This window comes from Megalobrama amblycephala, linkage group LG2 (genome assembly GCF_018812025.1).
Source record: "Megalobrama amblycephala isolate DHTTF-2021 linkage group LG2, ASM1881202v1, whole genome shotgun sequence".
Lineage (NCBI taxonomy): Eukaryota > Metazoa > Chordata > Actinopteri > Cypriniformes > Xenocyprididae > Megalobrama > Megalobrama amblycephala.
In genome coordinates this window covers 41,723,655-41,749,897 of record NC_063045.1, presented here as the reverse complement: position 1 = coordinate 41,749,897, position 26,243 = coordinate 41,723,655, and the positions used below count along the sequence as shown (strand labels likewise).

General features: G+C 36.3%; 1 protein-coding gene across 7 annotated transcripts in view; it reads right to left on the bottom strand.

Annotated features, from left to right (window-relative positions):
* arhgef3 (Rho guanine nucleotide exchange factor (GEF) 3) overlaps positions 1 to 26,243 on the bottom strand; it is a 162,871-nt gene that overhangs the window by 5,702 nt on the left and 130,926 nt on the right. For 4 of the 7 annotated variants that reach the window (XM_048176146.1, XM_048176137.1, XM_048176164.1 and 1 more), the window contains 6 exons: positions 6,998 to 7,105; positions 5,562 to 5,732; positions 3,807 to 3,869; positions 2,997 to 3,093; positions 1,583 to 1,659; positions 89 to 346 (listed from right to left, as the gene is read on the bottom strand). In XM_048176146.1, the coding sequence (XP_048032103.1) occupies positions 89 to 346; positions 1,583 to 1,659; positions 2,997 to 3,093; positions 3,807 to 3,869; positions 5,562 to 5,732; positions 6,998 to 7,105 (774 nt within the window). Of the gene's footprint in view, positions 1 to 88; positions 347 to 1,582; positions 1,660 to 2,996; positions 3,094 to 3,806; positions 3,870 to 5,561; positions 5,733 to 6,997; positions 7,106 to 14,875; positions 15,697 to 20,959; positions 21,010 to 26,243 lie in introns of those variants that run through there. The other 3 variants (XM_048176121.1, XM_048176130.1, XM_048176155.1) reach the window with 2 other exon arrangements.

Sequence of the window (26,243 nt, the reverse complement as noted above, 5' to 3'; positions counted from 1 at the left end):
GACTTTAAATTTTCTTTTAATTTAAAGAGCTGCAGTGTAAGAGCAGTGAAGGAATCTGAAGGTGTGAATTACAGTGACAGTAACTCACAGCTTCATCCAGGTGTTGCCGGTCGGGGTGGTCATTGGCTGTGTGTTTGAGGATCTCTCGGAGCAGCAGCGGGTATTTGACCAGACGACTGCGTGGAATGTCCAGAAAGTTCCAGAGGTCCAGTTTGCGGCTGAAGGGTGATTCCAGGCAGCGCTGAAGGAAGTCATGCACCCGATGGTCCTGTTTCTTATGGTCCAGCAATGCTTTGGCTGCTACCTGGTTACTGCAGTAGCTGTTGTAGGTTTCAAGACAAGGGAGCTACAATGAGAATCAAAGAGACATTTTCATGAACAGGGGGGTCCATTCCTGCTTGTGGATGCTGTTCATCACTGTGTTTTTGATGCTAATATAAATTACGGGGGTCAGGTTCAATGTAGTTAGCTTTTTGCTACTAACTAGCAGTGTAACTAACTACCATTTCACAAGCTAGCTTGACATAAGTTTAACTTAAAGGGTTAGATCACCCAAAAATGAAAACTCCGTCATTAATTACTCACCCTCATGTCACTCAAAACCCATAAGGCCTTTGTTCATTTTCGGAACACAAATTATGATTTTTTTTTTGATGAAATCCATGAGCTATCTGGCCTCCGATAGACTGCAACACAATTACCACTTTCAAGGCCCAGAAAGGTATTAAAGACATCGTTAAAATAGTCCATGTGACTACAGTGGTTCAACCTTAATGTTATTAAGTGATGAGAATATGTGTGCACAAAAAACAAAAAGAATGCTGGCTCTGGTATTGGCCGATTCTGTTCACGTGAGCACCACGACACATGCATGTAATGCTGATGCAGGAGCTAGCCAATAACGAGCCGGCATTCTGGCGTACAACCTGGAAGCACTGCACTGTGTGTACAACGTCAACTTGCGTAGCAGACTGACATGGATGAGAAGAAATTGTTGAATAAAGTCATTATTTCCAGCGAGAACAAATCTCATTGATTCTTGTGGAAGCTCAAAAGTGCTGCATAATAAACAAGAATGAACCTTATTGGTTCTCCTGTTTATCATAACTAATGTGTGCATTGATGAATGTTTATATGTGAATAAAAGCCTAAATTCAATCTGTTCATCATATAAAGTGATTGTGTCTCTTCAGAAAATTTGGACTAAACCACACAATTCATACGGATTAGTTTTACCATCTCTTTGTGAACTTTTGAAGCATCAAAGTGTTAGTTGCGTAACTGTCAATGGAGGGACAGAAATCGCTCAGATTTTGTTAAAAATATCATCATTTGTGTTCCGAAAATGAATGAAAGTCTTACGGGTTTAGAAACGATATAAGGGAGAGTAATTAATGACAGAATTTTCATTTTTGGGTGAACTAACCCTTGAACTAATGTTCTGTCTGAAAATATCAGAACCAGTGAGGTGATCAGTGAGGTAAGGTCCCATGGTCAAGTCTGAAATCTTTCAGCAACTAGTGTAGAGTCGTCCAGACTGTAAATTGGTGCAAAACATGGCTGAAAATAAACCATGGCTTACCCAGTCTACTAGAATATGGCCCACATTATCGGTCAAGCCATCCGGCTTCCTGGCCTCTCGCAGTCGACTCAGCAAATCTACAAGATCACAGAGAAACACTTTTTTCCATCTCTTCCATGTGTGACATAACTGACAAAGTATTAGTCAAGTCACCTTTATTTATATAGCGCTTTTTACAATGTAGATTGTGCATAACTGGTACATTATTTTGGCTGCACAGCAGCTCTTAAAGAATAGTGTCAATGCAGGCAGATCAAAGCACTGTTGATTTTCAAATGTCAAGTCAAATGTCAAGTGTCCCCAACTAAGCAAGCCAAAGGCAACAGCGGCAAGGAACCCAAACTCCAACAGGTGGCATCAGGTAGCAAACAAGTGGCAAAAAGGTGTTAAAATGGAGAAAAAAAACCTTGGGAGAAACCAGGCTTAGTCAGGGGGCCAGTTCTCCTCTGGCGAACAGTGCTTTGTTACAATTTAGGTTGCTATCATAAGTCCAGTATGTAGTATATTGGTCTATACTATATCATATATTTTCATATTTCAATAAAGTATTGTTTTTAGTGATTCAGGGAAATGACAGTCTTTATATGAGGTGATTTTTGTCAACTTATTTATGTGATTTGATCTACATTTAGGTTTTCAGCTGCTTCCTGAAAGTTGTGATGGTTTCAGCAGTTCAGGTAGAGGAAGGCAGCTCATTCCATCAGAGAGGAGCAGAGAAGGTGAAGGTTCTGGAAAACGACTTTGTGCCTCATTAGTTTCCATCCACCTATTTTTATGTGCATTTTGGGATATCGCATTAAAAAAAAAAGCGGTCTATAGAAATACCAAGACGCGCATAAATTCTAAAAATGTGCATAAAATACTTATGCTCTCAATTGTGGTGGATCTTTTTTTAACCAATAAGAAGACATACGATGGAAACATTTACCAAATAAATCCCTCGAAAAACGTGACTTGGCCTCAGCATAGTGGACCAATCTGAAATGCCTGAGCCAAAGCCTGTCATTAGATATTTTGCGCCAATTTCCCAGGAAGTTTTATTCTCTTGAACACATGGAACGGAAGCACTGCTTTATTCACAAATGTTTCATGCAATATTCCAATTTTCGCAAGTTAAATTCACAACTTTGGATGGAAACAAGGTGCTGATCTGATTTGAGATGCTCTGGCATTTATTTGTGTGATCTTCTGTGCTGTCTTGCATAATAACAATTTATCTCATTTACTTATTTAAGCAGTCATGTAATGAGTGGTATCATTACTGTACAATTTCCATTACTTGTGTTCTGATTTGCTGTTATTGTGTCAGATCGCATTTACACTTTGGATAAATGGATCCAGCAGTAAATGTGTTGTATTGCACCGGGTTAAGACACGCAGGAACACACAGAGATGAGAGAACGCATCTGCTCACCTTCATGCAGTGGAATAAGGGAGTCCAGTGTGCCGAAGATTTGATTGAGTTCATGTTCCATCATAATCGACAGCTTCAGCATGGGGTCATGATACGCCTATGATGAAATAACACAATCAGACAAAAAAACACTCAAACATTCAAATCTACTCGAGCAGAACTGAGTAAGTATTTGCAAATCTTACTGAAAAATATTAAGAACAAGCTGAGAACAGAATGTAGAAACAAACGCCAAATAATCTCATGTGCTAGAGCAGGGTTTCCCAAATGGGGGTTCGTGATTTGATTAAAAGCTAATTATTTTTTAAATAGAGTAATGTAGAATGTGTTAAATTATGGATTATTATTAAAAGGGATAGTTCACCCAAAAATGAAAATTCTGTCATCATTTACTTACCCTCAAGTTGTTCCAAACCTGTATAAATTTCTTTGTTATTCTGAACGCAAGATATTTTGAAAATTGTTGGTAACCAAACAGTTGTGGGGCACCAATGACTTTCATAGTATGGAAAAATGTTTGGTTACCAACATTCTTCAAAATATCTTCCTTTGCATTCAGCAGAACAAAGAAATTTATACAGGTTTGGAACAATTTGAGGGTGAGTAAATGATGACAGAATTTTCATTTTTGGGTGAACTATCCCTTTAACTAGGAGGTACTTCAAGAAAATATTTTATGTCAAAGGTGTTGAGCTGAGAAAAAAAAAGAAAAAGAAAAGTTTGGGAACCCCGTGCTGGAGAAACAAAGATCCAGGGGTAAAGCTGGAGAGTTTTTATGCTGTATGAAGTAATGGGAAAAGAAGAGTGTACCTTCTTAGCCAGCTTCAAGTCCTCAATCAGGTCCTGTTCTCCCTGAGACAGCTCAAAGATGGCCTGACAAAAAGATGACAGAAAAGCAACAACAAAGGAAAGAGGAACTTCAATGAAAGATACGAAAAATCACATGCATCTTGCAGATATTCTGGTTATTTACCCATTTATAAGTAAATTTAAAAGTTTAAAATGTACTTGTGATACAGAATACCAGTATTTTCACTGCATTTGCAATTTTTATAAAAAAAATATTGGGTAGAAAAACTAAAAGAATCATATTAATTAGCTATATTTGTTTAGTAAATAGATTGTTCCTTTAGTCATTTTAATGGCTTATTATGTCTATTGTTCTATTGTATTTTATCTTTCATTTAATAGAACAGTGCACATTTAGAGGTGCTCCAATGCAGCGGTATATCACATGACGTTTTCACGTAATAACAAAGGGATCCACTTGTTGTACATAAATAATGTAACAGTTTATGTTTTCACTTACATATACGATTTAGTTTTAAGTCAAATCATGATTGTGTGTTGAGTGAGTGAACTTACTTTCTGTGCTACTGAAATATCTGAATTTAACTACAAACTTTTCAGCGATGTTTGTGAGAAAAGAATGTGCATTCAAAACTCTCACACTGCGCTTAATCCATGCAGCGTGCTTCACCACAGCAGCTATATATATGTGAATAGTGGAATATTTATGTTTAATATTCTATTAATTAGATATTGTACATTTACATCATAGACATCCTTAATCTCGGATATATCCATCCTGATCTCTGTTTGATCTGTTTCTTAGCACAGTATCCGGTATGTGTACATGAACAAATAGCTTATTTGCTCATGTAGCTTTTTTGATAAAAAGCTTTAGCATCTTTCAGTATCAAGCCACCCGTGACAAAGACAACTGAAAAATATTTAATGTACTACAAAAATGACCCCGATCTCCCCAAAAGACTGTTATTTTTAATTGAATTGGCCAGTAAGTGGCTAGAATTGGCTAGTCTATAAACAAGATGTTTAATTTTTAGTTGTTTAAACAAATAGTGTCTGAACTGTCAAAAATGAATGACATCATAGACACATAAATGTGTAAATGTGTGTTGAGTTTGCAGTCATTTGTACTTTCTGTAATATTGTAAGAACTTTGAATTTGCATTGCTATTACTATATCTTTTTGTAAACATTTTAATTTTTACTTGATAATGCTGCTAGATTTCAGGAAAAGCTGTTTACTTAATTAGTATCCATGTTATGTTGTTTTAATTTACTCTGATGCTTGTCATTTGGTTTTTGAACTCATACTCAGAATTTTTGCTCTGCATTTCACCCATCCGAGTGTACACACACAGTAGTAAGTATTGAACTCACACACTGTGAACACACACCCAGAGCAGTGGGCAGCCATATTTTTCATTATTATTGACTATTTAATTCAGTTATTAGGATAATTATAGGTTTACTTAATTAAGAAGTACCTAAAGGCTACATGCAATTTGTCTATATTTATATTAACTTTTATATAAAGGACTGTAACAAGAATTGTGAAATTTCACTCATAATGAAAGCCTAGAATGAGGTATATTCAACATTCAAGAGATTTTGGTTTTATAAAAGATTCTTCGATTTCAGCCGAATACGGTTTTCTGAACCAGTCTTTCAGCTCAAATACTGTGAGAAATACAATGTACCAAAATACAGCACTGACCAGTCAGAGTTGAGTGTGGGATTTGACTGTAGTGAAGTCACCTCTTGTCTCTTGATCTCTTTGGAGGACAGCATATGACCCAGGCCTAAATCAAATGTCTCGCTCCACAGCTTGCTGTCGCGGCGTTTGGTGATGGCTGGCGGGATCTGCCGGCCCCACGGCCGAGGTGCCATGATCTCTGGTCTGCAGTCACTACGGAAACTAATGGAACGCTGAAGAGGAAGGAGAATAAGAAAAACTGAGAATATAGTTGAATACTGACGATTACTCTGCTTTTGTTTTTGTTCCTCTTTTGTAAGTCACTTTGGATAAAAGCATCTGCTAATATATAAATGCATAAATGTAAATTAAATGCCAATTAATAGTCATGAGAGCTTTTTACATTGGGGCTTGTGCTTAACCCTGGGTTATCTTCATTCTAAACCCTGCTTTTAACCCTGTCAGTATAAATTTGTATAATTTTGATCCAACAGTTGACAATATATAATATGAGAATGCACAATACTAGTACTAGTAGCCTTAATGTAAATGCGGACACAACAAATATGCAAATAAGAACGTTAACCCAGGGTTTAGGAATGTACAGTGTGAAACATCAGATTATGAATAATCAGGATTAATTGTTAACATCGGGTAAATAATAATATTATGAAACGTGAAGCTAGATAACCATCTAGATAATTTTGTTAACCCAGGGTTTAGAATGACCCAGGGATAACTAGTTTAAATTGGAAAAGACCTTTTGATGTGCTATATTTTGTGTTCTATTTCTTGTAGGGGTGTATATTTTTTCTACGATAATATCCTGATTATAATTTTAGAGTAGTGGAAGCTGACATTACCCAGTAGGTCACTTGCTTTGCAAAAACCAAACAAAACACACATTGAGTGTGAACGCATTCACTGCCTGATGTAGCCTGTTTTAATGCTGTTAAAATGACCCCGGGCCATTTTTTGCTATTTTATACTCTTTAGATTTAGTTAAGCAATATGAGTAAAAGTGTCACATTGATTTTATAAAACAGTTCAATAAACATTTTGAGTTACTTTAGACACAATATTGTCAATCACTCATTTGAATGAATCATTTAAATTAATGGCTCAACTCATTAAGACCAGCACAAAAACACGCTCAGCAAAATATCATACAATTATCGACTAAATCTCTGAAAATCCATGTAATTTTTTTGAGTATTTACTTGAATCAATCATCAAACATTTGAAACATCTGAAACCACAACTCAATTTAAACACAATAAGCATTAACAAGCCACCTTTAAGTTGCAGTAAACATGTACAAAAAATAAAGATGTACAATGTTAAACTGACATCATATGTAGCATTTTATTTATTTTTAATACAATAGCACATATCCTAGATAATATTAAATTAACCATTATGCCTTCAGAGCAGAATGGATAAAACTCTAGCACATCGAGTTAATGGAGTAGATTCAGCACTGCATTCAGGCCTGTACCTGCAGCGTCTGTCCGATGCGTTTGAGTGGAGCAGCTTTAACTGGAGGGATGAGACTCGCCAGCGACGTCACTCGAGACAGAGGCTTCACCCGCTTGGTGCTGGGCTCCTGTAGATCACACACACATAACAGATGAACACCTCACAACTGCAGCTATTGAAGTGATCACACCTGCTGCCCTGAGGCCATGAGGCTTCAGTCTGGCTGACTGTGAGGCATACGCTGTCAAGGTTGTGATTAAAAGGTTTCTGCAAGTTTTTGCCTTACCGGGAGTAGATGTCTCTGATTCACTATGACATCAGCATTAAGACACATGTTAGGGTTGAAACAAACTGTCTGTGCAAGTTTGTGAAAATAAATGCTTCTAGCTAGAGGAACATGATTTCACATGTAGTTGTGTTACAAAGCAGTGATCAAAGGCTGATCAGCTGATATTTCACCATTTCGAGATTAACAGAATTGGCCTATAACCCTGCCAGATTTTGTGGTCCTCCTTTACATTTCAGATTTATAAACATTTTCTGTTTTCAAATGTTTTAGATTTTGAGGAAATATTTTGTAAAATTTACTTATTTATTTCTATCCATCCATCCGGCTATCTATCTTTAATCCATCCATCCATCCGTCTATAATCCATCCATCCATCCATCCATCCATCCATCCATCCATCCATCCACCTGTAATCTATCTATCCATCCATCCATCTGTAATCTATCCATCCATCCATCCATCCATCTATCATCCATCTATCATCCATGCATCCATGCATCCATCCATAATGGCGATGTAGCATAGGAGGTTGAATATTCACAGGTTAAATATTCACAGTTTACTCTATAAGATCTAGACACCCACTATAAACAAGAGAACCCTAAAACAGATATTGACAGAGGGTTAGGGTTAAAAAATAAAGATGTACAACATTAAACTGACATCATATGCAGTATTTTATTTATTTTTATTACAATAAAAGCAAAAAAGGTACATATTCTTAAAATAATAAGGGCCTTCAAATATCAGCCTAAACGGAGTAATTTAAATAATTTAAGACTTATTAGGTCAGATTGCAGAGGCCCCCTATAATGGTCCACAAGTCCTGGTCGAGAATCACTGTTTTAAACCTGTAAAAAACATATACTGTAAAATGCATTTGTATTTTCAAAATGCAATTATATCTGTGAAAATTGTAGCTTCCTATCAGAACTCTCACTAGAGATAATCAACCCAAAACTGAGGGGAATTTCAAACCATTGCACTCTCTCACGCTTTCCTGTCCCTGTTAAAAAAAGACTCAACCATGAAATGTTCTGCATGCACAAAAAGAAAACAACTGGTGGTTTTAGCCTAATGTTTATTCCTTATAATCTCAACTCTCATGACACAAACTATCAAGATTCAGGACTGAAATGATGTAGAACAAGCAAAACATGAAGACAGTCAAACTGTTATCATTTTAAAGCTTTCAGTGTGTGTTCATTGACAATCCATCACAATCAGCACTGTGCCTTATATCTATGTAGGACAGTCATATCAGAGTCTGGAGAACGCGCACGCATGCACTTTTTTTTAAGAAAACATACATTTTATTTATTAATTAGCTTTTTTTTTTTTTTTGCTGAATTGAAGATGTCCTCAGATGTCCCCAAAGAAAGGTTCTGTCAGAACTATCTAAAGTCTGGAGACAATTTTGTCCCTAAGCTGTTGTTAACTAAAGCCATACACACACTTATTTACTGTATGTCTCACAAGTACGCGCAGTTACAAAAATCCGGCTGTGCGTACAGTACGCACATACTCTTCTGATGACGAAATTCACATCACATGCATTTTGGGCTTAATAGGGTTTTTTGTAAGTGTAGATTAGGAGACGCCCCAAGTTAACTTAAGTCCGGTGCGTAGGGGAGATCTACCACACATGATACACCAGTGAACAGTGATCGTAATCTCAAAATAGCAACATGTTGCCTATTATTTGGCCTGGCTGATACGCCTGTCATTAACCAGTTTAAACTATAGTTTTTTTTTTTTTTAGAATACTAAATATACTAAATATTTTTGATGTAAAGTATTGTTTCAATTCCTTATTTGACCAGATGCATGTAGATATGGGTATTGGCGCATCCCTGCACTATAATATTTCATGCTTTCTATGCACCAAATACAGTATATGTATAAATAAACACAAGTATGCGATTGTTCAATATTTGCTTATGCAGATCTCATCGTGCCTCCCAGATGTGTGGCCTGGATTTGTACAGGATCAATGTCCATGTGTCATGCTTCATTAGGTGATTATACGGTGGTGCATGAATTTTTCCCTAGTAAGTTGTATATTCTATGCTGTAGCAGGAAACCTTTTAAACTAACAAACTGTTCATATTACTGCTTGTCAGTAATGATTGTAGTATGCAGTGTTTCTTTGTTAAATCTTGACATTTGACTTCTTCTAATTTCCTATCTCACTGTTGGCCAGCAAACCAACAGATTTCCCAAAATAAAGCTTACATAACACAAAACACCAAGCCGCACTTGGTTGAGTGGTTAACCTGTGTGAGTCAGCAAACAGAAAGAAGTTCTGTTAAAATAAGTTCAATAAGTTCTGTTAAAACCAACACAAACATGTAAGATGTACAATACCGAAAAATAAACAGTGATCACCCACATTTACAGCCAAATTTAGTGCTGAAGTTATTTTCTCCATTTCAAAAATGCATCAAATTAAGTGTTCTATACTATGAACCAAACAAACCAGCGCCAAAAGGAATGACAACATTACAAATTTTAATAGAAGCAAAGAAACCTTTTCGTTTGTGGAGCCCAGTGATTGTTCTCTAAATTTCTGTCCCAAACCATAGAGAGCTGCCTTGCTTTATATGGTCAGGAAGCATCCTAAAACATAGGTAATATAGTCCATTTATGAATTAGCCTGGAAGCTATTTTTGCCATTAAAGGTGCCCTAGATTATGTTTTTAAAAGATGTAATATAAGTCTAAGGTGTCCCCTGAATGTGTCTGTGAAGTTTCAGATCAAAATACCCCATAGATTTTTTTTTATTAATTTTTTTAACTGCCTATTTTGGGGCATCATTATAAACGCGCCAATTTTATGCTGCGGCCCCTTTAAATCCCGTGGTCCACGCCCACAGAGCTCGCGCTTGCCTTGAACAGTGCCTTAAAGTTTACACAGCTAATATAACCCTCAAAATGGATCTTTACAAAGTGTTCGTCATGCAGCATGTCTAATCGCGTAAGTATGGTATTTATTTGGATGTTTACATTTGATTCTGAATGAGTTTGACAGTATGCTCCATGGCTAAAGCTAACATTACACACTGTTGGAGAGATTTATAAAGAATGAAGTTGTGTTTATGAATTATGCAGACTGCAAGTGTTTAAAAAATGAAAATAACGACAGTCTTGTCTCCGTGAATACAGTAATAAACGATGGTAACTTTAACCACATTTAACAGTACATTAGCAACGTGCTAACGAAACATTTAGAAAGACAGTTTACAAATATCACTAAAAATATCATGTTATCATGGATCATGTCAGTTATTATTGCTCCATCTGCCATTTTTCGCTATTGTTCTTGCTTGCTTACCTAGTCTGATGATTTGGTTGTGCACAGATCCAGACGTTAATACTGGCTGCCCTTGTCTAATGCCTTTTATAATGTTGGAAACGTGGGCTGGCATATGCAAATATTGGGGGCGTACACCCCGACTGTTACGTAACAGTCGGTGTTATGTTGAGATTCGCCTGTTCTTCGGAGGTCTTTTAAACAAATGAGATTTATATAAAAAGGAGGAAACAATGGAGTTTGAGACTCACTGTATGTCATTTCCATGTACTGAACTCTTGTTATTTAACTATGCCAAGATAAATTCAATTTTTCATTCGAGGGCACCTTTAAATGAAATATAAGCCTATTTCTCTAGACTCATTCTGTAAATAAACATATCAGTGAACTCATTGTGATGCTTTCTGGGATTGACTCCTCCTGGCAAAATCCAGCCATTTTAAAAGGAATCTACACAATCCGGAATTTCATGTGAGGAGAAAGACTTCCCTATGCAGATGGTCCAGTCTTTGTGAAGACTTATACCAGAGTATATACCAACTTTGGATCAACATACAAAACTATTAAATATTATCCTTACATTGTAATCCTTATAGTCACAAGCTGTAATTATTGTTTGCTATGTCTGCTTAACTGAACAATGATGTTAACTATCCACATAACTTGATAATCTTATACCTTTTTATTACTATCATATGGAAATTACCTCAAATCTGATAGGTTGAATAGAATGTTGTTCCATGGATCAACAAAGGTGCTGATCCAGCAACAGGTTGTACTTGGTTAAAATAAGTTCACCATAACTGAATACTTCCTAAAATGAAGTGCTATACAAATAAACTTGAATAGAATTTTACATTGAGTTCAAGTTGGTTACGTAAAAAACAAAAAAACAAAAACAAAAACTGCTTGTGGTGAAAATTACTTCATACATCATTTCACTACTGACAATGGACCTTTATTCCTTGTAAAATTTTGGTAATGTGACCGCACCTTTAGAAGTTGGCAAAAATGACAAATCTTAGAAGGCAGCATACCTTGCTTTCCTTTGCTGTCTGTCTAGAGTGCGCCCATGACGCCGTATAACACTTTCTATGAAGGCAGCGCACTAGGTTTTTCGAACAAAGCAAATGACATGAGGAACAAATATTACTGCATCCATAAAAACTAAAAGCAGTTCTCATGGATACCAGCAGAAGTTCAGATAAGTCCATTATAGAATGGGATGTCCAGAATCAGGTCAAAGTGTCTATGCTGCAATCAAAGTAAAGCTGCAGATGTGTTCAGAGGAGAGGTCTGAACTACAACTACTGTAATTAAGATGAAAGCATGAGGAGTGATGGTTAGACATGTCTTTTGATGTGCTCTGCTGAGAGGGACTCGCTTCTGTGAGAAAGTGTGCTTCTCTCACTGATCAGGGTGGAAAGCCACCAAAACTGCAATTATTCCCTGGGTATCCCAAAAGTCAAGGAAAAAATATATTTTCACACGTATCATAGGAGAATCAGCAGCTGCTATATATGTCCTGAGAGATGTCCTGCTCTGGGAATTTTTTAAAAGTACAAATAAGTTTGTAATTCTGAAGAGGTTTAACATGAAGCATTCATAACAATACTAATGACTTTAAAAGTAAAATATAATTCTCAAAGAAAAGTTCATAAAAATAGGGCTCAAAGTTCCGTGTTAATATAATTTAATATAATTTTCTGTATTGAGTTGAGTTTTCACAGGTGTTTTACTCTCATTTTGCATTACGCATCGCATTTTACTGTTTTAAACTTTTCTGACAGGACATTGTCTGTTTTTCTATGGATTATTTTCTTTATGGTTTGTTTTTGCTGCTTGTCTTAACCGACTGAATTTGATCTATAATATATGATTTATTTCTGAAAGTGACAGAAAATAAAATTTGAAAGAAAAAAAAAAAAAACTACCTCGCAATTTCACATCATGGATGTATCAGTAAAACAGCTTTCCTTTTCTGCAGTCAATCATCCTATTCACAGCTGAAACTTTGGCATATTTACACCTCATGAAAGTGGGACTGGTCACCCTACTCATCCATTCATTATTCTATGCTGTTTTTTCCCCTGTGTTGATGCATTTCCTGTGAATTTTAAATGCTTATATCTATAAAATGATTATAGAGCACCCACAAAGCCAAAACGGCAGCATCCAGGCCTGTTTCCAGGGTGAGCTGAGCAACTGCCATTGTGATGAATGCAAATGTTAACATACAGCTCAAGTTCCCCAAGTCAGACAAACACACAAAACCATATTGTGTGTGCACCCTTCATCTCTGACATTAAGCTTCTAAGCAGATGATTTTAAAGCATCATTTGCCTGTTCGTCAAACTCAGTGCAGTCCATTGTGTGATCCAGAGCTGACATTCCTGTATAGACACTGATCAGGATAAAAGAGCCATTGCAATATATATTTAATATGCAAACATTTCCCAATGTTTTCTATATAGCACTTTGTTTCTGCACTGATTCACTGAGTTGAATGAGTTGTTTGACTGATTCAGTCTATGATTCAGACTTAAGACTGCAATTCAGTCTGATTCACCAACCAGTCAAAAGATTTATTACAAAAAGTAAATCACACAAACTGAGCGATCCATTAATAAAAAAGACAGCACATTGCACTGTATGTATGAGCAGTCAGCAGGGCAACAGATATGTACTTTCATTGTCATCAATGACCATAAGCCAAGGCTTTTTGTCCAGTCATTCTTATCAAAACCAGACTCTCTATCAGTTCTTTGGGTCACTATAGATGTTTAGCCGACTTCACACTATAATCAAAGTTACTATAACTCAAAATCAAACTACAAACAACCGGAGGGAAGGATAAAAATATATCAGCATACAGCACACATATTGTGATTTCTAAATGACATTACGATTGCACTTTGCTGATGCTTCTGGGCACACAACACAGCAAAAAAAAATTATAAAACCCAGCACTGACCTACAGATGCAGAAACCACATCAGAAGAAGCCAAACACCACAGACTGACAGCTGTCATACATTCCACCATACTGAGCCCTGGGATGAAACTCAACTCAATCTGACATTTGCTTCTCTGAGAATGAAGTTACAAATTCAAATATCAGTCTAGTATTTCAAGGTACTTTGATCAAGACTACAACCAAATCAAACTGATCATCAAGAACAGCGATTTCAGGATTTTAGGCAAGCATGGACAAACCCACTAACACAGAACGTTCTTAGAACTTTGGCAAGGTTCTCATCTCAACAACATGAACAAATCTTCTTAAATGTTAAATTGAAATTTAACAAAACGTTAGCACAAAAAAACATTATTTATACAGTATTACATCATTCATGGTTTTTTCTGAAACATTTTAATTATATGTTAGTCTAACTTTTTAAATGATACTACTTGTTTCAGAATGTTCAGAGATCACAGTAATGTTACCATGATGTTTGCAAAATGATAAAATGGACAGTCCCCTTAATGTTTTCTCAAACTTGGGTAAAGTTGGTTTTATATCCGCACATTCGTATTCAATAGCCTTGTTAATCACACTACATTGGACATTCAGTGGACATTCACAAGTAAATATGCCATTAAAACAATACTTGCTTATTTTGATCGACTGTGAAAAATGTTGTAAGTTGACAATCGTTGGTTGCCAATGTCGCTGCTTAAAATTCGCAAACATTAATTTATTGCACATTTATTGGAAAGTCGGAATTTATCAGAAGTCCGAATGTGCGAATATAAAACCAACTTTACCGAAGTTTTTCTCAAACGGTCTCAAAAGTTTTTTTTACAACATTTTAATACTGGATGTTTTGAAGGATGTGCAGAGAACATTTAGAGATAAATAACATTTCATAACTTAATTGGAAAGTTAGAAAAACATTTTGTTAGCTGCATCACACACATGGTCAGTTTGTTAACAATAAAACACAAGCCAATTGGTGACTAAACAGTAATAATCAAAACAATTCACATAATGTTCTTAAAGAAGAACATGTAAACAAATACACCTTTTAAATATCCACAACAATGCAAACAGTAGCAAACTATTGGTCAAGTTTTATTATTCACGCTGAACAAAAAATGCTTGCTCAATAATATTATTATTAGAGTTACAAATAAGTAGATACTTATTACTTTATTATTATTGAATTTATATTTATAATAATAATAATAATAACAGCAGCAATAATAATACTTATCCACTTGAGTCATGTACTGTTTTTATTGCGTTTAATAACTCTATCCTCATAGTGCAGTTTAATAGCTGGGCGAATCTCACCTCCAGCTCTCTCCCAGAGTTACAGCCGCGGCTGCTCGGCTCGTCCAGGCTGCAGTTGGCTCGTTTGATCAGCAAGTATATCGGGTAATCCTTCGCCACCATGCTGACGCTGTGGTCTGTGGCGGAGGGAATAACGAGGGGAATGTCGCACGCGACGCCTGCCAGCTTTGCGGACTACAGCGGCATTCTCGAACGCACGTCTGTTAGCTGCGAACGCTTGAGTTGAGAGTTGAGAGCACGCGGGTGCGCGCAGGTAATGTTCCACTCCAGCTAGGCGCGCAGCATGAACGCGCACGGAGAGAACGATTTCACTCAAACCGCATCCGACTCATGCAGGGAGCTGATAAACTACTGCCCAATGAGCTTAATAAACGACTGGGAATTCATCTTTTTCTCCATTAACGTTAACTGCAAACAATATTAGGTATTAGATAACTATGTAATATTAGGTAGCCTAACAATGAAATAAATCTAAACATATAGGCAGCCAGCAGGTATTTGAGTGAGTTGAGCTGAGTGAGACTTTTCTAATATAATATAAACTAGATAATTAATAAACGCAGATCTTTAACTTTGATAAAGACCAGTCATAATGCTGCACACAAATATTATCATTTTTTCATTGGCTGCTATATTTTTGAATGCTGAACATGAGGTCAGTGGCCTGGGGGATTCTCATACTTTAGGCCCCGTCCACACGGAGACGCGTTTCAGTGAAACCGCACAAATTTTTTATCGGATAGGCGTTTCGTCCACACGGATCCGGCGTTTTCGAAAGGTGAAACCGGGTCCCAGAGTGGAAAAATTTGAAAACGCCGGCTTGGCGTTGTCATGTGGACGGGGCAATCCGTATATTTTCTGAAACGATGATGTCATCACCCCACGTGTCGACCCCTAGTCAGACGCGCTAACACCACAAAACAGCACCAACAACAGCAATAGCAGACTCTACATGCTTGCGTTCATGCTGCAGAAGCTACTGAACCAAAATAAAGTGTTATTTCTAAGCTTTGCTAAAGTTTGTATTCAGCGCGCAAGGTTTATGCGCATGCTCCAAGTCTTCTTCGCTGCTTTAAGTGCATTTCTGCGGCAGAATTACAGCGCCACATAATGGTCTGGCATGTATACTACATCGTTTTGAGTCGTTTCAGTGGTTTCGTGTGGACGCAGATATTTTTTGAGACGAGGAAAAAAAAATATCGGTTTAGGGTAAGCTCCGGCTTCGTGTGGACGTAGCCTTAATTTTTAAATTTCAAACTGGGGTGTGGGGAAAAGTTGTTAAAACCGATTAAACTAAATAAACAAATATTTTTTTATTCAAATAAGTAATAAAAATGTAAATACGTTAATAAATAAATAAGAAAATCTAACAGCAAAGAAGCCAGGGAGTAGGAAAAAAGTAATGTAATAGAAACTAAATATTTTCCAAATAATTAAAAATAAGATTAAATTAAATAAACAATAAATTTGATCAAAATAAATAAATAAATAGAAAAAAAAATAAAATTTATTTAAATTATTTATGTATTTAAATTAATACATCTAAAAGAACAGTACAGTAGTGAGAAAAAATATGTAATGAAAGCTAAATATTTACCAAATAATATTTTATGTATATTTATAATTATTAATAAATTGGGTCTTTGTACATGAATATACATATCTGTTTTTTTAATTTTTAGTATGATTATATTTGGGGGAAATCAGGCCCAAATTCACAGGTTTTGTTCAGCCCTGTGTGCGAGGTTCCTGCAATTGTGCAGCTATCAGTCATGTGGAAGTGCAGCAACCGCTCAGCTGAACCGCAGCCAAGGCACTGACGGTAAACAAACAGAAGCCTTTAACATTCACTCAACAAGGTGCCACTCAAATAAGCCCAAACAGCACCTAAATGGTGGTGGATGACCCCTCCTTCTGACCTCTGGACATGTGCAATTCATGAGTCCACAACAATTTATGCACATGCCAAGTAGACTGAACATGCTCGAGAACAAAAGCTGAATTCTGTGGCTACGACAGCTGTCATTTATGAAGTTGTCAGTCATAAATGAAGTGACCTAGTTTTTGCAGACCTAATTAAAGAAAGAAAGAAAGACAGAAAAAAAAAACAGGCTGAGGGTTTAATATGTTAATACTTTAACTTCCTGAAATGAGTCTTATTTAATGTTTCAGAAAGGAAATGGCTGACCATCATGAAAAAAAAAATGAAAAAAAATCCAAACACAGCATTTGCCATCATCCTTCTGACAGTCTTTAAAATTCTGTGTACAACACTGAGTTTGTGCAGGGATCACATATCACATTTCTTGCAGAAACAATCATCTGTTTATAATTGTTGATGTGGTAACAATCTGATCTTTTTTGTACACAGTTCTATTAACCCACACAGAATCAGCAATTTTATGGCAATTCTTCCGAGATGTGAGAGTATTTAACAGACTTGATTCATATAAGCTATTACCAGATTAATTATTTTAAATCTCACCACGACACCTAAATAAAGCAAAAAGGTGCCAGTCTCAATACATAAATCTTTGGCATAATCCACTGGTAGTTAACAGAGAAGTTAACTTCAAGTCTACTTAAAATATTGTAAACAAGCTGCATTACTTCTTCAGTTTCCTGAAAACCGTCTCTCAGCGATGCACTGAGAATAAGATGGTCAGCAGTAATCTCTCAGTCATCTTTGCACCGAATAATAAAATAAAAATATTGTAAAGTTAATGGTTTAATAAAGTGTACTTTCTTAATCTAAAAACTGTCCAGAAATATAAAGTAAATTAACAGTACACCATAAAAATGATTTTTCGAAGTTGTATGTGAAACAAATTGTTATTGTTTTACAAGAAAATACTATTTCAGTCTTTCTACTTCCATTTCTTTGTAATTAATTTGTGAAATGTATAGCAATTTCACAGTAAAATATTTCAAAGTAAATCCTTCACCAATTTGTTTCAGTGTATACCTATACATTCACTTGTAGAATAGTTCACAGTATTTGAAATGCAAAAGAAAAACTACATAAAAGTATACTTTTAGAAACTACAAAGAGGGCCAATTTCATCTAGTATAGTACATTTACAAGGATATTACTAGTAGATTGATCAGAAGTATAGTACACTTACAAGTAAACTACTAGTAGATTGATCAGAATTATAGTACACTTACAAGTAAACTTCTAGTAGATTGATCAGAGGTATAGTACACTTTATAAAAAAACATTATAGAGAAAATATCATGTGGTAAGACTTCAAGAGAAAACTTCAATCTTTTAATCTTTACAGTCTTTCAAGTGGTTCCTGTCCATATGAATGTTTCTTAAGTTCCTCCAGGTGTTTTACTGACTCCATGAATGTCTTGAGTTTACCATGTTAACAGCAGTCACAGTCACACAACATCACAGCACACAGTCATCATCCAGCCATCATCACACTTATTTTGCTTCATCTGATAAACTAAACAATCATGCTCCATTTCCACTGTGTTTTCCAGCATAGCTGATGACGGGGATGACAGTAAAAGGAAAAATCTCAAGCTGTTTATTTAAATGTGTGGGGTAATGACACACACTTTTGGTGAGCAGGGTCTCTCAGCAAACCTGGCAGTATGGAGATAGAATCATTCCAATATTCCAGATAAATAGATTATGATCCACAAATAAATTTAAAGAGATTCACAAATATATGTCAGGAATTTCACAAAAATGAATTACATTCACAAATATGTTTTTATGTCACAAGCACAATTCTGCCTGGCATTCATTTATGAATCACCACCTGTACATTTGTGAATCAATTTCTGCGCATTTGTGAATCACCTCATGCATTTGTGGATTCTGAAACAGTTCTAGTCAAGACTGCAAACAAATCCACAGGTCAGCTCCACCCACCGTCTATTCAAGCCGCTGACTAATCGCGGCACGTTCTCGCTACAACCAATCACTTTTTGCTTTACAATCGTGGGCGGTCTTGTCCTGCATTGGCTTAGATTAGGAAGTATAGGGTTCTTAAACATTGGTACACTAAAAAGATGTTTAATATGTAGATTTGGACCATTAGACTGTGGGTCAAGCCAAGCCAAACTATTATATTTTATGCGCCATTTGAAACAGTGCTCTCTGTTATGGGGACAACGCTATGGATACAGACACTTTATGGAAGCATCATGTTAATCAAGATAGATCAGAAAGCGCCAGCTATTAACTAACTGAATTCCACCTTTTGATAAACATGTGAGTTTGTGAAATAGATGAAACTGTCGTCATGCAACAGCCAACACTCAAACATTTTAATGGCGGATATGAGCAGCAAACCAGCTATTAAACATTAGGCCTATAAGTAATATTTTAAACATTTTAATTCATGTTTAACATTACGTTTTAATGTTACCATTGTTTGTAGAGAAGATATAGCCTACACTGATAAAAATGATTTTATAGTGAAGTAGAAAAAAACAAACGTAATTTCTACATGTAAATTCAATATTAGTACTCAATTCAAGCTTGTAGAAATTAAAGCGTAAATATCAACATTATAAAATTAAGTAAAACTACTCAACTTTTCTGTTTTCGGTGTTCCCATCATGCACTGGGCCTTGAATAATTAATGAGGTTGATTTTTCACTGTTTTTTCCAGCTGTATTTACACTGCTTTATCATTGCTTTTGTGGTTAGGTTTAGTAACTTTTTTGCCATTTTGTGACATTTGGAGTTAATTTTCTACTCAAAATGGCAAATTCATACTCAAAAACAATCCATCGAATGTTACTGTCATTGTGTATTGTGTACCAATTATTGAGGTCTCTGTGTTCAGATGCTGCATTACTTCTAATATGTAGATATGGTGTCTACACAATATCTATTGTATTATTTACTTAGATATTTCTAAGTAAAGCATACACTTTAAAATCGTGGTTTAATTCAGTGTTATATTGTTTTGAGTAAAATATATTGCAAAGGAAACTTCAACTAGGTAGAAATTACTCAACCTTTTAGCCTACTTATAAGTTAAAATAACTTATTTTCTTTGTTAATTTTACTTTACTTAGTTAAGTAGAGTTTACTTAATTCCATATGTGAAATTTACCTAAAAATATGCATGCAAAAACTTGCAAAAGAAACAATAAGTACATTTTTTTCAGTGTACCTGAGTTCTTTTTAAATGTGACAGGTTGTTGAATTCCAAATAGATTATGAATTTAATTTAAAAGTAAAATGTCCAGCAGTCAAACACTTGATCACACAAATAATATTTCAAATGAATCAGACTTAATGTTACGATTGGGTCCTCTGCACCAGATCTCTCGGGTCGCCAGAGGGAGCCCTCACCGGAGTATTAGTTTCATTCGGACTACATTTCCCATGCACCCACATACCTGGGACTGATCACGCCTGCACCTGCCGCCAATCACCTCATTACCACACACTACTTACACGCACTCTCACTACAGTTCATTGCGATTCAGTGGAAAAGACTCAGGTAGTATTTTTCACTAATAAAAGAATAGATGATGAAATCAAATTAAATCTATACAATCACAATCTAGATCGGGTATCCAAAATAAGATTTCTTGGAATATGGTTAGACAGCAGACTTACATGGAAAGGACATATTGAGAAAATGGAAGAGAAATGTAAAAGAGTGTTGAATATAATGAGATGTGTGGCTGGGCAAGGCTGGGGGGCAGACAGGCTGGCACTGAAAACTATTTACATAACATTAATTAGATCAGTAATGGACTATGGAAGCATAGTATATGGATCAGCAGCAAAAACTCATCTAGATAAATTAGAGCGAATTCAAGCAAAGGCTTTAAAGATTTGTTGCGGGGCATATCAATCATCGCCAGTATCAGCATTACAAGTAGAAGTAGGCGACATGCCTCTCAAATTGAGAAGACAGCAATTAGCTGCAGTATATTGGGCAAATCTTAGGGGGCAAGACAAGTCACATCCCACTTTAAGGGTATTAGAGCAGTGCTGGGAGTATGCGAAAAAGGAGTGTAATAGTTTTGGATGGACAGTTGGAAATTTAGTAAAGGAATTGGATATTAAAGAGTTAAATATTACTCCAAGAGTGGCGTTACCAGCAGTCCCTTTGTGGATTTTGCCACAGCCTTTAGTTGATTTAAGAATGCTGGAACAGAGGGAAAAAGAAGGGCAGAGTGAGTTCGAGGAAATCCAGGTAAGGGAATACCTGTGGTTAAAGTATGGGCATAAAACACAAGTATATACAGACGCATCAAAAAATCCAGATAATGAACAAGTTGGGATAGCATTTGTCATTCCAAAAATGCAAATATCTAGAAAGGTAAGGATCTCAAATAAGTTATCAGTTTTTTTCAGGCGAATTAATAGCAATAATGATGGCATTAAGATGGATAAATGAGGCAGGATTAAAGAATTTGTTGGTTTGTTCAGACTCCAGTTCTGCTCTCATGTGCATTGAAGCACAACAGTCAGACACTAGACAGAATTTATTAGTGGAAATCCTGCAAGAATTATATACATTACAGCAGAAAAGGGTGAGTATAATATTCATGTGGGTTCCTGCTCACGTGGGGGTGAAAGGGAACGAAGCAGCAGACAAATTGGCAAAGCAAGCTTTAAAGAACACTAGAATAGAAATGGAAATACCATACAGTAGATATGAAATTAAAACTATAGTTAAAAAACAAATAATTCAAAGATGGCAACAAATGTGGGAAACAGGAAATAAAGGTAGACATATGTATGAAATACAACCAAAAGTGGGGAAAAGTAGGTACTCAGGTGGAAGTAGAAGAGAGGAAAATATTTTATCCAGACTGAGAATAGGACATACAGGACTTAATAAAACAATGAAATTAATGTCCAAGCATCCAACAGGAAAGTGTGGAGAAAATGAAACGGTAGAACATGTTATCATGTATTGTGAAAAGTATAAAGATGATAGAGGAAAGTTATTAGAAGAGGTTCAGAGGAAAGAGGATATGGAAATACATTTGAGATATCTGTTAAACCCAGAACAGAAAAGTAATAACAGAGCAGCGTTAATGAAATATTTGGAGAACACAGATTTAATTAATAGGATATGAATAATATTTATTTATTTATTTATTTATTTATTTATTTTTTTTAGCCGGAGGAGCTGAACACGCAGCGCTGGCTTTAGTATAGAGTTTTGGGGAATTGGGGTAGTGGTTAGAGCCTCTGGATCGAGTACACAGTAGGTGGCGGTAATGCACAAAATTGGTGCGATCTGCCAAAAAAGGGAAGAAGAAGAAGAAGAAGAAGAAGTTCATTGCGATGTCTTGATCAGCCACGGTTATCATTTCTGAGTGTTTAATACTGATTGTCTGCCTGTTACCGATTGGACTGTTATTCTGGACTGTGATTCTTGCTGCCTGCCTATTGAACTGCCTGTTATCGTTTATCCCTGTCTGCCGCCTGCCTCGAACCTCTGCCTGTCCCCGTTTACCCTGTCTGCCGCCTGCCACGACCCTTTGCCTGTATTCTGGTTTATGATTCCTGTACTGCCCCTGTTTCTGAATAAACTGCAAATGGATCATCTATGGACCGAGTCGTTACACTTAATAGTTTTTGATTGCAAAAATTATTTACTGCATCCTAAATAAATACAAAAATGTATTTTTTAAGCATTGCAACGTTTTTATTTGCATTACCCACTCATAAAATCCATAGTACACGCCGCAGTGATGCCGAGGCTCGTACATCATTGATGGTCATTCAGGCTCATATTTGATATTATACATGGTATTATGCAAGCGTGGAATACTGTACTTTGGGAGTAGGATGGGTCCATTTACTGCCGGTGACATACCGTTCTGCGCCGGTTGTAGACAGTATCACTAGCTGCATTTACATGGACCATAATAATGTGAACCGTTTGTATATAATGATTGTAATGCCTTCTATTTTCTGCATCGCGCCACTCATGTTAGGTGAAGGTGTTATAGCACGGGATCTGTGAATGATCATAATTCATGCATAGACCTTTATACTGATTCATTGATCCTGATAGCAATTTAAAGAAACATTATACTCCAAAAATCTTTTTTGAAAATGGGGTGTTTTTTAGCACTTAAGCTAAATTCGAACAAAGTGCCCTACAGAACTCCTTTCAGGGGTGCAAAGCTGTTCCCGCCCTGATTGAAAGCAAAATGTGATTGGTTGTAACAAGAACGTGCTGCAATTGGTCAGCTCAATGTGGCTGTTATCTGATTGGTTTGAGTAGCTGGTGGGTGGAGTCGACCTATTTGTGTATTTGTCTGCAGTTTCAAAATCCATAAATGCAAAGGAAGAGATCCACAAATGTGTGCTGCAATTCACAAATGCACAGAAAGTGATTCACAAATGAATGCCAGGTTAGAGTTGTGCTTTTTCTCATTTTATTTTTTTTTATTTTTTGGGTGAATTTAATTCATTTCTGTGAAACTCCTAACATATTTTTTTGTGGATCTCATTCTCTTTATTTGTGCATTTGATTTTTTTTGTGTGTGTGAATCTCTATTTATTTAGAATAATGGATCAAAAATACCCCCATATGGCAAATTAAACTTGCATATAGCTCAATTTATCTCCTTACTAAAAAGACCATTCCTAAATCCCTGATATTTTGTTTTCTAGATATGGATGGTGTCAGGTGGTGGCTGTATTGAGTGCATGATGAGTAGGAGAATCCAACATAAACACTTTATTTTACAATAACACAACCAGATAAACATAAACGACACAGAACAAATAACTCAATGAACTGAAGGCTTATACGCAAGGGATCAGGTGTGTAACCGTTTCCAGAACAGGGATCAGGTGTGTAACTCATTAACAACAATGGAAACTAACAATGACAGGGAACTCAGGCAAATAGGAACAGAACAAAACTAACAGAACTAAACATAACCCTGACAGCTGGAGTCCATCCTTTAATTTCTGTGGGATTTTTCACACATTTTTTGGTCCACCAAAATTATGAATATGGTCATTTACAAAAGAAATACCACACAGCGAATAATAATAATCCGAATAATAAATAAATAAAGCGAATAATCCATGAAAAGGCATGTGATGTAATGTTTTCATAAAACATCATGCACTTTATAATCTGATTGTTGTTTTCATCTGATCAAAGACAGAATCAAACCTCAAGCTATCATCGCTCCATTCCTGTGGCATGAAAGACCCTCTTAAAGAGGACCACCAACCTGATGACGATAGTGTTACGATCCTTTGAACGCCTGAACATGGCCAAACATCTTTGATGTGAGAGACCGAAAACCTCTGATGCTCTCTGTGCTTTTCAAAGCCCTGGCTTTAATCTTTAATCTGTCCCTAATTGGAAATAACATAATACACTTGAATCCAATTTGCTCTTGAATTTCAATTTCCAAGCTGCTGGATGGATATTATGCTTGAACACTAGCAAACTTTTGAGAAAAAAAAAAAAAAAAAAAAAGCCACAACCAACAATTAGCAACAGAAATAAAAAACAAAAAAATCATGATTTCTCAGTGTTGACATTGATTGGGGTTAGAATGAGTTTAATAGTGACAGGTGGAAGCGCATAATTTCATGTGACATTTTACTGATGGACCATTGTGCAGAAAAATTGATCATAGAGGAAAATGTGTAGGAAGAAAACATCTCAATTGAGCTAAATCCTATAGAAACTGGGTGCCCAGAGGGAATCAGAGATTGATACATGATTATTGGAATGTTTTTTGAAAAGTAGGGCACAGCCAGTTGTCAGGGGATGACAACATTTGCTGAAAGGGTTCAGCTTTATAGAGTGCCCTTCAAAGGGTGCTGTAAATGTCACTTCTGTAGTCGTCACCTGAAGAATTTCTCAATCTAGGTCAGCAGATATTGTTTTTGTGTCAAACTTAGGTCAGTGTCAGCACTGGAGAAAGGAGAGTTTGTTGCATGCAGATGATTTTGCAATCCTGCTTTGTCCATGAGACAAAATTTATGCATTGATAGGTGACATACGAACATGGTTTGTGTCTTGGTTAAAATTGCTTATTTCTGTGGATTTAAACATTCTTGGAAACATCTGGGATAATGTAAGTACACAAGTCAACAAAATATATAACACTGTTCAAGTGTTTTTTGGATATTTTAATCCAAAAATCTTACATATTGTGCCTTTCACAGCACCATTGGTTTTGCTTGTCCACTTCTTGGACAAGCCAGAAGAGACTATTCCATGTTTCCTCATTTGTGACATCTTTCTGTTTTTATGTCTCAAAGCAAACAGAAACCTCTGTTAAGGTGTAAACAGGAAGAGCCGCCAAGCCTACTAGATGTATTAACCATTTTGAGGAGGTTTAGGAGGCATTATCATATAACCCTGCAGTTCTACGCTGGTCATCTATTATATACAGAATAGATATGAAGGTTTATTGGTTTAAAGGGTCACAGAATGGCAGTTAATTTAAGTCTACCATTAAAGCAGGATAGCACTGCGGCGAGTTCCTCACACACCTGTCCTGAAATAGCTGCCGACACAGCCTGCCAACAAACATTTTTTGTCCAGATTACAAATGTCGGAGACTAAAATTGGAACTACCTGTTTATGTAATGTGGGAAATGAACCCTAAAAGGGTTAATTTTTTAGACCTTGGTGAATCAATGTATAGGGTGGTGGAACAGGAACTTACAGAAATCTTAAATAATATTAAATAATATAATGGATACTGTAAGCTCTTATGTGGCTAATTTACTTTCCATTGTCATACTTCTGTACTATTTTAGTGAAATTGCTGACTCTCTTGGGTTTTTGAAAGGCACAAATGGCATTTATTTACAATAGCTATTGTGATGAAAGGGAGGTAGGGCACATACAGTATCTCACAAAAGTGAGTACACCCCTCATATTTCAGCAACCATTTTGGTATATCTTCTCAAGTGACAATACTATAGAAATGGAAATTGTATATACTTTAGGGTAGTCAATGTGCTGCTTGTATAGTAGTATAGAATTACTGTCCTCTAAAAATAACTCAACATACAGCCATTATTGTCTAAATAACTGGCAACAAATGTGAGTACACCCTAAGTGAACATGTCAAAACTGTGACCAAAGTGTCAATATTTTGTGTGAGCACCATTGTTATCTAGCACTGCCTTAATCCTCCTGTGCATGGAATTCACCAGAGCTGCACAGGTTGTTGCTGGGATCCTCTTTCCTTCCTCCATAATGACATCACGGAGCTGCTGGATGTTAGACACATGGCACTTCTCCACCTTCTGCTTGAGGATGCCCCACAGGTGCTCAATAGGGTTCAGGTCTGGAGACATACTTGGCCACTCCATCACCTTCACCTTCAGCTTCCTCAGCAAGGCAGTTGTCATCTTGGCAGTGTGTTTGGG